This window comes from Nerophis lumbriciformis, linkage group LG27 (genome assembly GCF_033978685.3).
Source record: "Nerophis lumbriciformis linkage group LG27, RoL_Nlum_v2.1, whole genome shotgun sequence".
NCBI classification, from domain to species: Eukaryota; Metazoa; Chordata; class Actinopteri; order Syngnathiformes; family Syngnathidae; genus Nerophis; species Nerophis lumbriciformis.
In genome coordinates, this window is record NC_084574.2 from 18,796,623 (window position 1) to 18,808,521 (window position 11,899).

General features: G+C 37.9%; 1 protein-coding gene across 1 annotated transcript; it reads left to right on the plus strand.

Annotated features, from left to right (window-relative positions):
* Positions 1-3,242: 3,242 nt before the first annotated feature.
* LOC133624655 (basement membrane-specific heparan sulfate proteoglycan core protein-like) lies at positions 3,243-11,155 on the plus strand. Its single transcript, XM_061988426.1, has 8 exons — positions 3,243-3,392; positions 3,783-3,929; positions 4,022-4,156; positions 8,110-8,282; positions 8,347-8,533; positions 10,150-10,329; positions 10,408-10,674; positions 10,755-11,155. The coding sequence occupies exons 1-8, from the start codon at positions 3,278-3,280 to the stop codon at positions 10,757-10,759; spliced, it is 1,209 nt and encodes a 402-aa protein (XP_061844410.1). The 5' UTR covers positions 3,243-3,277; the 3' UTR covers positions 10,760-11,155.
* The last annotated feature ends 744 nt before the right edge of the window (positions 11,156-11,899 follow it).

The following is an 11,899-nucleotide window of genomic DNA, read 5'->3' on the forward strand; positions in this document are numbered from 1 at the left end:
TTCGATTGATAAAAACAGCCAAAAAAGGTTTAGGCTTTTAAATTATGAATAATTACACAACATTACGAAGTCAATTGCAAGGAGAGTCGTGTATAAATCACACGTATTGAAATTCAGCAATTTGGTGCATTTGCAAACAGCTAAAATGATGTATAAAGCAAACTATAACCTGCTACCAAGAATGTACAACAATTATTCTCAACAAAAGAGGAGAAATATAACCTTAGAAGACAATCTAATTTAAAACATGTGTGTGCTCGTACAACACTTAAAACCTTCAGTGTACCAGTATGTGGAATTAAATTAAGGAACGGATTAACCAAAGAAATCAAACAAAGCACCAATATGATTCAGTTTAAGAGACTGTTCAAACTACAAGTGTTCACAAAGTACACAGAACAAGAATTATGATGAGCATCTTGAACCTCTTTTGTATTTTTATTGAGACAAAAATTATTTAAGTATTTAATATTGTTTGCTTTTATTTATTATTCATTTGTTCACTGTTCTGTTACAGAGAACAAGGAAATTGGATTGATTGATTGAAACTTTTATTAGTAGATTGCACATACATATTCCGTACAATTGACCACTAAATAGTAACACCCGAATAGGTTTTTCAACTTGTTTAAGTCGGGGTCCACGTTAATCAATTCATGGATAAAATTGCTATGGTATGAAAAGGGGTAGGATTAAATAAGCTCTGCTTCTCCCTACTCCTTTTCGGGCGTGCTGTGATGAAACAACTGGAATTGTGTGATGCATTACATTATATCGTATGCATATTCGAAATAAACTGAAACGGAACTGAACTGAACAATTCAAGGTCAGCATCGGCTGACCTTCGTCAGTTAGGTTGAATAATCTTTTTAATGGTCATATGTTATTTAATGTGTCATTTTGTTAACAGATTCATGCACAGTACACACTACTTTCCTTGGAATTATACAATGTCTTCTTTAAAAACTCAGTCTCTTGCTGCTCAGAGTGAGGGTACATGATAAATCATACTATGTACTGTTTCCTTAGTTGAGGAGAGTCTTGTATAATCTAGTATTGATCGTATGTGCTAATGATTAGCAAGAAAGTAAATGTTTCTTAAAACGCAGGTGTTCTGGGTTTGACTGAATGTGTTCACGTGTGACATACAGCATACGGTATACCTACAGTGGGGATATGGGGTTATAGGAACACTCTGATGTAGTTTTCATTGTCACATGTAAGTTTACATGTGTCACACTGTTGCTATAGCAACTCAGTCAGAAAATTGGTTACCATGGTAGTAGTGCTGTTTTTTTCCCTTAATTTTACTCCTGAGAGTTGGGGCTGGTGGTGTCATGGTACATGCTGCCTTGTGTGCAGATGGCAACATTTCGAATTGTACTCAACCGTTGGAGATGTTTAGTGTTGCTCTCAAGCCCGGAAAAACCAAGTCAAATCAAACATGCTATTAAACTCGCTGTGGCGACCCCTTAAAAAGCTGAAAGACGAGAAAAAAAAATCCCTAACAGTATGGAATAAAGCACCTTGCTCAAGGGCACGCTAGCCCTGATAGGGAGTTGAACCAGCCTCTCTCTCTTAAACCCAATCTGTAGAAAAAAAAATTCAAATGTGTGTGAAGGTCTAAGTTTGTCCTTAATTATCTTATGTGTCACTGGTTGCTCAGCACAGCTTGATACAATCAACCAGAGTCCAACTTAGCTGGCTCTCATCAATAAGCAAGCTCGCATCCCCAGGAATAAATACATGATTAAATGAACTGTTAAATATTTTTAGGAAAGTTTCCTCTACATTCATCTGTTTGCATATTTAATACAATTATTAAAAATAAAATATGAAAAAAAGAGTCATTATGATTTTTTCCCCCAATTTTTAAAACACCTAATTTTTGTCTATATAACATGTAATGGTGGTTCTCTGGTCAAAATTTGGCATAGATTTTGCTTTAGGCGACTTTTAAAAAAGTTGTTGAATGCAAATGAACCCCTCCTCACCATGTCCTGACTAAACATTCGTCCCCGCGCCAACAGCTTTGTTTAGTAGTTTTTTTTTGGTAGTTTTTTTTTTGCTAAGACTGTATGGAATATGGACACCGTTGATCGCCACCAGCCATCTAATTGTTTACTTAACTTTCACCACAACACAACATTTGAAAATTATTCTTTATTGTGCCGCAGGACGGTGACACTATTATTGTCTTACAGTAGAAGGCTAAAATAGCTACACAACACATCCAGCTAACATTGCAAATAAACCATTCACATTTTAACGTACTATTATTACCTACTGTCATTGTCTTCTCCATTGCCATAAATAGTCACCGAGCCCGCCATTAAAAGTAGTTTTTTTGGAAAATCCATCGTTTTGCAAGTCTTCTTTGCACACACTCAAAGCAACTTCCTCACAGTTGAAGACACATTGCCATGAATCATAAAAGTTAAAAGTAAGGCACTTTTTACTTCAGATGAGGCTGAAAGTTTGTGTAGTGACTTGAGCAAGTTAAAGCAAACCATCAACAGAGCATTTTTGTTCATCGGGTTTTATTGTGAAAATCTTGTGGTACAAGGGGTCCTACATAAATTAAAAACGATTGACTCTCGCAAGGATGTATGAGTAAATTTCTACCATATATGGATAATCCACTGACATCCCAGGTTAGAAAACGTCACAAGCCAGAGCTAATTCCGAACAGACCGTTTGGAGAAAGTATGAAGGAAGGCAGGATTGTTTTATAAATATCTTCTCAATGCCTCCATACAATTTTAGACACTTATGCAGATCCCAAATACATATAAGCAGGTACCAATACGTAAGAAAAGTTGGATTTCAATCAATCAATCAATCAATCAATCAAAACTATGTTCACTCATTTATTTTTCTGTATATTTGATGATTTTTCACCTATAATGGAGGACGGGGACACATTTTCAGCACAGTCCTGTTAACTAAATTATTTTGTTATCTTTCTTTATTTTGTTTATTTTTGAAATATATTCTTAGTGTCAACATGCTATTAACATAAATGCAATTTGCTAATATTATGCTAAAAATCTTCAGTCCTGTTCCTTACTGCCAGAGATGGGGCAATACACATTTTGAGTAGTCGATTATACATGTATTTAGAGATTGCAAGAAAACAGAAGCCTTTTAAGGAATGACTTAGTTATTGTAAAAGCAGGACAGTATTAATAAGAAGTGTACTTTATAAATTCTCTTGGAATGAGATCTGAGCGGGGGAGAGAGAGGTGAATTGGCAGGTGAGGGTGAAAGGTCGAACATGATTGTAGCAGAAAGAGACAGTCTGGCAGCACACAAAGTGAATGAACTTTCTTCTCGACTCATCATGGACTTGCTCTGCTGTGTTCTGATCCTCTTCTCTCTGCTCTGTTCAGGTAATTAGGAGCTTTTCATTTCATCGCAACACTGATTCAGACATTTGATCTATTTAAATGATGGATTACAGATCACTCAGACAGACCCCTCGAGAAATGTCAATATCTTGTCTTTAGGACAATTTCTCTTGGAATAATAATATTTGGATAATTAATATTTGTTCATACTTTCCGCACCTGAAAACGGTTATAAAATACAATTTAGAAAATTTTCAGTTTTTGTTCAAATGTTCTCTTGTTTTTGCTGAGTCATCAGAGGCCCATCAAGTATTTACACAGACTGTTTGCTTGGAGTTGATGTTGGTTCACACTGTATGTTTCTTTGGCCCATTGAAAGGTTCACAGAGTTGCTGTTTGTGTGTGTGCGTGTGCGTGTCTGTGTCTCTGCAGCCACAGGTCAAGGTCTTGTGGTCACTGTGGAGCCCCGCACTACTACTGTGCGCGAAGGCGAGTCGGTGAGCTTCAGGTGCCAAGTCGAAAGCAGTGCACAGAACAGTCAGCTGCAGTGGAGAAGAAGCAACGATCAACCCTTAGCAGGTTTGGAGTGTCTGCCTGTAAGCTTATAGTTTCTTCAATTTATCTCACAAGGTGCCAAGATTGCCATCCATGTCCTTTCCCCTCCTTGATAGACAATGTTAAGATTGGCCCCAGTGGTGCAGTACTAACGGTTGCTAATGCTCGACCGAGTAACCATGGCCAGTACCAATGTGTGGCGTCCAGCTCTACAGGTTCCAAGCATGCTTCCGCCCAGCTGAATGTTAAATGTAAGCCTCTTGTACTTGTTTTTTTTTCATTAATATGTCCTATCCAGCCACTCAGGCAAATCACATTGTTGATGTAGATGCCCAAAAGAGGGGGACAAGACAGAGAGACAACAACAAAAAACAAAAACAATAACAGAACTTACATCAGCAAATACGATATATACAAGTATGATACCAAAGATTATAAATAAGAACAAATCAATGAAGTAGATAGTAATAACAAAGTAGTGTTGTCCCGATACCAATTATTTCGATACATTTCGGTACTTTTCGATACTTTTCTAAATAAAGGGGACCACAACAAATTTCATTATTGGCTTTATTTTAACAAAAAATCTTAAGGTACATTAAACACATGCTTCTTATTGCAAGTTTGTCCGTCAATAGAATAATGAACATACAATACAACTTGTCTTTTATTAGTAAGTAAGCAAACAAAGGCTCCTAATTTAGTCTGCTGACGTATGCAGTAATATATTGTGTCATTTTCCATTCTATTATTTTGTCAACATTATTAAGGACAAGTGGTAGAAAATGAATTATTAATCTACTTGTTCATTTACTGTTAATATCTGCTTACTTTCTCTTTTAACAATGTAACAATCATTTATTTTTCTGTTTGGATGCTAGTTTTGGATGATGCCACAAATTTGGGTATCAATCCGATACCAAGTCGTTACAGGATCATACATTGGTCATATTCAAGGTCCTCATGTGTCCAGGGAGTAATCACAATGAACATTATTGCACTACAAATGGAGCAATACAAATAACAATATTGATAATGAATAATAATAATTGCCTCTATTATCAACATTCAAATTGCTTCAAATACAACAATACATAAATGCAGTGAATAATTAAATTACAAAAGAAAGCAGATAAAGAGGCGTGGAAAAGAAAGAAGCGGACTATATTAACCTTTTACATTGTTGTGGTAAAATAGGTTAAACTTTAGCAGTGTGCCGTGTTTCAACACAGTTAAATGTTAATATATACTGTGATACAGGAGTAAAGTTAGACCTAGAGATGTCCCGTTCCCAATCATGGGATTGCATTACGGGCCGATATTTTCCCTATTTCACTTATCGGCGATCGGCTGATGAGTTGATCTTTACCACAGCTGTGTCCTAGTGTTTACATGGTTCAAGATTGTAGTGCAGTGAAAGATTCCTTCTAAATAGATGTACGCTCAGAGAGACACAATAACATTTCCATATTCCGACACACATGCAAGACTTAAAATCGGAACGCATTGCTTTGCAGAAGGCAGACTTTCTTATTTCCGCCAGAGTGTGTTTGTCTGTTTTGTAGCAACATAACTCAAAAAGTTAAGGATAGATTTTGATGACATTTTTCAGGAAAAGTCCAAAAAACCCAATTCCTCTCATCCACTACGAACACACTTCACTTCCATCTTACGGCATTCCACGCCCCCACCTTGGAGCCCCGATGTAGTTTATTTTCAGACCCGGCCAACGCTTAAGCGCGGGATTTACACAGCAAGTTTTTGTTTGTTCCCGTCAGGCGTCACGGTAATTTTGTAATTACAATATCGTTACAACCATGCTATCCACACTGCAAAGCTGCTTACCAGAACTAATCCTCACCACCATAGCGGAATCATAAACTCTGTTTCCTCCAAGTAGCCACATCACTGGAGGACTAGAGGAAAAGGAACAAGCTACAAGCACACCGAGCAGGACGACAGAAGAAGTTAACCAACAAAGCTTCAATGTAAAATAGGGGTAATCGATCCAGATGTTGATACTATCGATACCTATATCAGTAAATAAATTATCCAAAAGTGATTAGATCGATATTTTTCTTTTACTTGTACATTATTATAAAACTTTTTTTTTTGCTTGTTTTTGTTAATGTTTACAAACTCATGGAGTTAGGCCTCTGGATACAGAAAGGCTTTGAGGGCAAAACCCAAATTATTTAAATGGGAGCCAATTGTAATTTTTACTTTTGTTTTCTTGTGCACTAGCCACTTTATTTTGTTAAAAAATAATTTGGTGCATTCAATACCACACATTTAATACATCATCCAATTTCCAACTATAGTAGCAAATTATCAACGTAATAGGAAAAACTTTGTGTTTACTTTGTGTTTACTCTCTATGAAACATTTTCAGTTCTATATTCCACTGTTTCTTAAAATAAAAATAGGCTAGTGCCTATTTTTGGGATGCAAGCGCCCCTAGAGGGCGGCTAAAAATGTGTTTCTCAGCTGTGGTGCGTATTGGCCGCTGTGGTACTCGGTTGTAATACATTTTTCCACCACTTGTGGCAGTAATGACAATATCAAACAGAAGAAGTCTGGAGCTAAAGTAAAAAAAAAAAATTTTCTTAAGCGCAAAAGTTATGACTAATGTGGGGAAGCTGTGTTTTCATTTGTACTTGAATTTCATTGACAGTTTAGTTAAGAAAAATATACATTAATGTTGTTTTTTTAGTTTTGCACAACATAATTTTTCGTCAGTTATTTATAAGTCACTTCTTATGCATTTGGTTAATACTTATTTTTCTAATCAGCCTAAGTCTAAGGTTTATGTTATGTTATTAATTATAAATGTTGTGATTAACACATGCTTTCATATCTTTTGACAAGTTTGTAAACTAAGTAGGTTAGATATGATTATTGAATACGATTTAAATCCAGAGTAAGATGACTAATTCAGAGTTAATAATTGAGTAGGACCCGGGCCAAAAGGTGAAGAACCCTTGCTATAATCTATTGCCAAAGTATTGTATCAGGATTTGAAATCGGATGAAGGCCAAAAATGTGGATCCCTAGTTAGAACCATCATAAAAAAAGGGTCAGCCATGGATAAGTGGTGCCAGATTGTGGCCTGAGGCTGTAAGCTCTTTGGTTTGAGTGCCCTGCTCGTGACATAGGGGTACAGTATGAGTGAGTGGAGATTTGAGACCCTCCAAAAAAGTGAGTATGAATGATTGTTTATGTCTTCCCTGTGACTGTCGACCAGTCCAGAATGTAAGTCAGCTGGGATAGGCTCCAGCTCACCTGTGACCCTAAACTGGATAAATGTAAAAAAAAAAATTAATGAATACAATAATAATAAACAACACATTGGCAGTTTTGGATGTACTTTTACTTATTCTTGTATTATTATGGATGGCCGATGGTAGAGTTAGCCATATTGTACTGAGTAGCCTGAACATACTGAATGTCTACCAAAGCGTGCAAAAATATTGCAGTTACATCTCATCGCAGATTTTTTTAAAATTTACTTTAACATTAAAATAACACATCCTAAATTTGAATTAATAAAATGTTCTTAATTAATAATTTGTTCTTTACATAGTTGAATGTGCTGATGACAAAATCACACAAATTATCAATGGAAATCAAATTTATTAACCCATGGAGGTCTGGATTTGGAGTCACACTAAAAATGTAAGTGGAAAAACACACAAAAAACTTTCTATTCCATTTGTACAACAGCATGTGAAAGTAACTGTCAGTCAATGTTGGTTACTAAGAGGACAGTTTGATTTCACAGAATGATTGACATTGTGTTAAGTGTTCCCTTTTTTTTTGAGCAGTTTATTTTTAAGCATATTTTACACTATTTTGCTCCTAAATTAAGCATTTTCAAGCGTAACAGTGGCTAAATGAACAAAAAAATATCAATACCACAGTAGTATTGGCCACTAGATGAGACCAAACCAATCAAATTACGCTGTATTGTGGCCACTGATATTTTTTTGTGCTCTAGCTAAGAAAATAGTAGATTTTAAAAAAAAAGATTCCTACTTCGCAGACATCGCTGGCATGTCCAGAACCAATTAACAGCAGCAAACAAGGGTTTAGTGTATCGTATTTATCTGCCAGGACAATGTTCCCACGTTTTACATCCATTTTCAGTCCGATGGTCTTTGTTTTACACTCTAGTTTAACTCATATTTAAGTCTTCTCCTAACAGATCCTCCCAAAGTGCGCTTGACACCAACGGGGCCCGTGAGGGTCAAAATTGGTGACAGTGTGTCAGTGCAGTGCCGTGCCACAGGCAGGCCACGCCCCAAGCTGAACTGGAGACGCCAAGGTTCCTCTCTGCAACTGGTGACTGCGGAGATAGATGGCGTCAACACCATACAGGTTACAAGTTAACTGGAACAATGCTTGTAGGTGATATTCTAACACCCAGCATGTCCTCACATAGTGGCATGTCATGCGTCCAGAGGACTCAGGTGTGTATATTTGCCAAGCTGAGAACACAGTGGGCGTGACTGAAATCAAAGTGGAGGTCATGGTGGAAGGGGGACCTGGTGTGCCCACTGCCTCAGTGAGGCATAAAGAAATGACAGTGGTGGAGGGACACACTGTCACTATGGAGTGTCAGGCCACTGGTAAGATCTTAAAACATTGATTTTACAGTACTGTACAATATTCTACGACAGGCCCTTAGCTTTGTTATTTAAGGAACGCTACAAAAAACACTGAGTGGAGCGCAGAGTGTCATATTTGTGTTTGTCTCTCTATGTATTAGTTAGCATGCAATGTCATGGTTTGTAAAGCCTTTATACAGATTCTCACCACAATATAGTGAGGATTTGTATGTAATTGTGGTAACAATCTTTCTTACAATTGATTTTTTTCTACGTTAAAATGTGAAGAAAAACCGTCAAATCAACAAAGCCAAAGGTGATGTATAACATGAGATAAAATAAGCTATTCAATTCTTTCCAAATCTTGCTTGATGTACAGCTTAAGTCGTTCAACAGTCTGGGGTCTCCGTCGTGGTATTTTACGCTTCATATTGCGCTACACATTTTCAATGGGAGACAAGTCTGGACTACAGGCAGGCCAGTCTAGTACCTGCACTCTTTCACTATGAAGCCACGCTGTTGTAACACATGGCTTGGCATTGTCTTGCTGAAATAAGCAGGGGCGTCCATGGTAACGTTGCTTGGATGGCAACATATGATGCTCCAAAACCTGTACATACCTTTCAGCATTTTTCAATTGAATATAGGTGGAAAAGGATTTGCAAATCATTGTATTCTGTTTTTTTTTTTACGGGGTGGTATAGCTCGGTTGGTAGAGTAACCCTGCCAGCAACTTGAGAGTTGCAGGTTCTATCCCCGCTTCCGCCATCCTAGTCACTTCTGTTGTGTCCTTGGGCAAGACACTTTACCCACCTGCTCCCAGTGCCACCCACACTGGTTTAAATGTAACTTAGATATTGGGTTTCACTGTAAAGCGCTTTGAGTCACTAGAGGAAAAAGCGCTATATAAATATAATTCACTTCACTTCACTTCACGATTTACACAACGTGCCAAATTCACTGGTTTTGGGTTTTGTACCTTGTTTCCCGGAAACAAAATCTTATTTTTTAATGTATATGTTGACATAACATAACATAACATAACACAGTTCTTTTCAAAAAGTGAGGCCTGGAGGGGTGTGGGGGTTAGGGACAATAGCGTATATCTTGAAACATACAGACTGATAAGTAAATAATCATTCACTTCAGGGGGGAGTGAAGAAATTATGTCCCCAGAAAAAATATTATATTGAGCAAATTCCAAACAGCCTGTTTAATTCAGTGCTCCTTAAATAGTGGGGTGGGGCACCAATAAGTGTTGGAAGAAACGTGGCGTGAGAGGCAATGGTGCAATAGCATCTTTTGCTGGTAAAGAACTATCTTGACACGTAAAGATAAAAAAACGAAAACATTAACTTCAAGATGGCACTGACATAGCATAGTATAACACAGTTCAGTGCTTCTCAAATAGTGGGACGGACCTCAATCCGGCCCGCGAGATGAGTTTGCTAAGTGTAAAATTGAGCTGCACTTTTAAATTAAAGAAACTAGTCGTAGTTGTATTTTTAGGTTTTTATGCCATGATTTTACCCGTCCGGCTCACGTGGGAATAGATTTTCCTTCCGAGCTAAAATGAATCCCCTGCTTTATTAAATGATCCATAAGCTTTCATTTTCGAAGTTCTTACTTTATTTCAGGTTCTCCGGCTCCTGTCATTAGTTGGTCAAAGCTGAGAGCACCATTGCCATGGAAACACACAGTGGCTGGTGGTGTCCTGACACTAACCAGTGTGGGGCGCCAGGACTCAGGCCAATACATCTGTAATGCCACCAACATGCATGGCTACAGCGAGGCATACACACAGATGGAGGTTGACAGTGAGTGAAACAATGACATGATATAATACATCCCACGGCTTATCTCCTTTCATGACGGCATTATTTCCTTCTCCCCAGGCCCTCCTTACGCCACCTCTCTGCCCGACCAGGTGAAGCTGCAGCCTGGTGATGCTCTTTCCCTGCGCTGTCTGGCTCACGGCTCGCATCCCATCAAGTTTGAATGGAGCCGCGTGGGCAGAGCCAACCTGCCCGCTGGGAGTCAGAGCACTGAAGATGGACAGCTCCTCATAGCGCGGGTGAAAATGGCTGACAGCGGGACATACAAGTGTGTGGCCACCAACCACATTGGCTCCAGTGAGGCGCTGGCCAAAGTCATTATGAAAGGTGAGTCACATGGATGGTTATTGATTAGTCATCAATTTCAAGTTTACCTCTCTACTTCCTCTCTGTTTGGCTGTTTACAGCTTAGGCCAACATGGTGGCATCCTATCGCACCCTGCAAGGCTGGATTGTGACATCACACGGAAAGTATCTCATACGTTTATAAAAGTGCATGAGCTAAAATCCATAAGGGAAGGATGAGAATGACAAGCTTTTATTTGAATACTGATTCTAAAACAGTCATAGAAAACTTCTGTGTTAACTGAACTCTATCCTCCTGGACATTTCCAACCAACACAACAAAAACCATAAAAAATATATAGATCCTTAATGTTTGTTTCTATTTTATGGTACTGGTAGACCTGTATTAGGAAAGGAACCACATTTGTTTAATTTCAAAAGCATCCCTCATTATGAGGCAGTAGAGTTATGATTCTAATTATAATGCATTAGAACAAGTCCATAAACTATATCTTACATTGCATTGGAGAATGCTTTGATTGTCATCTTATTTGGTGTGTGTGCATTAAAAACCTTTATCAGTTATATTGCTATGTCAAGAAACCCCATTAATACCTAAAATATGCCATTGGTTTTTGATGCAGCTGGACTTCTGACAGTTAGCTAACTCACCACAGGGGGGCGGTTGGCACAACGCTGTGGAGAACGTGTCCATTCACCGTTGCCAGACGCACCAAACATCAATAATTCAGAAAATCCCATAATGTGAACCCTTCAATACGTTAGCTGTTTTGCTAGTTTTTCCAACAGTGCTGTCAGTCTACTTAAATGTGAAACTGCATTATAAGTTGTATCAAATCGGGTATGTATGATATTTTCCTAGAAATACTATAATTTTATATTTGGCAGCACTGCATCTATTGCACACAATGAACCCTTTTCCTCATAAGCAGGGGCGTAGCACCAAATTTCGGGGCCCCCATCCTAAGACTACTAAAGGAAAGGCCCCCCCAACCCACCCAAAACCCAACATCGCCACACATGCGGTAAAGAAAAATTATTGCATGAATTTGGTTAAAAACAGCTTTTTAAAACATGTAAAAACCTTTAAATAGGTTTTTTACATTTTAAAGACGGGATTAAAAATACCTGGAACATATTTATATGAACCTCTACAAATAATTTGGTTTTGTTAGATTTTTTTTTTTTTTTACAGAAACTGACAACAAATTCAATATTAAGTGGCCAGAATATGAGTTTCATTAAC

Excerpts from the sequence above, each read along its gene's own strand:
- LOC133624655 (XM_061988426.1), top strand. The coding sequence starts at position 3,278 with ATGATTGTAGCAGAAAGAGACAGTCTGGCAGCACACAAAGTGAATGAA. Across the intron at positions 3,930-4,021 it reads CAACGATCAACCCTTAGCAG|ACAATGTTAAGATTGGCCCC; the intron begins GTTTGGAGTGTC and ends CCTCCTTGATAG. Across the intron at positions 4,157-8,109 it reads CGCCCAGCTGAATGTTAAAT|ATCCTCCCAAAGTGCGCTTG; the intron begins GTAAGCCTCTTG and ends TTCTCCTAACAG.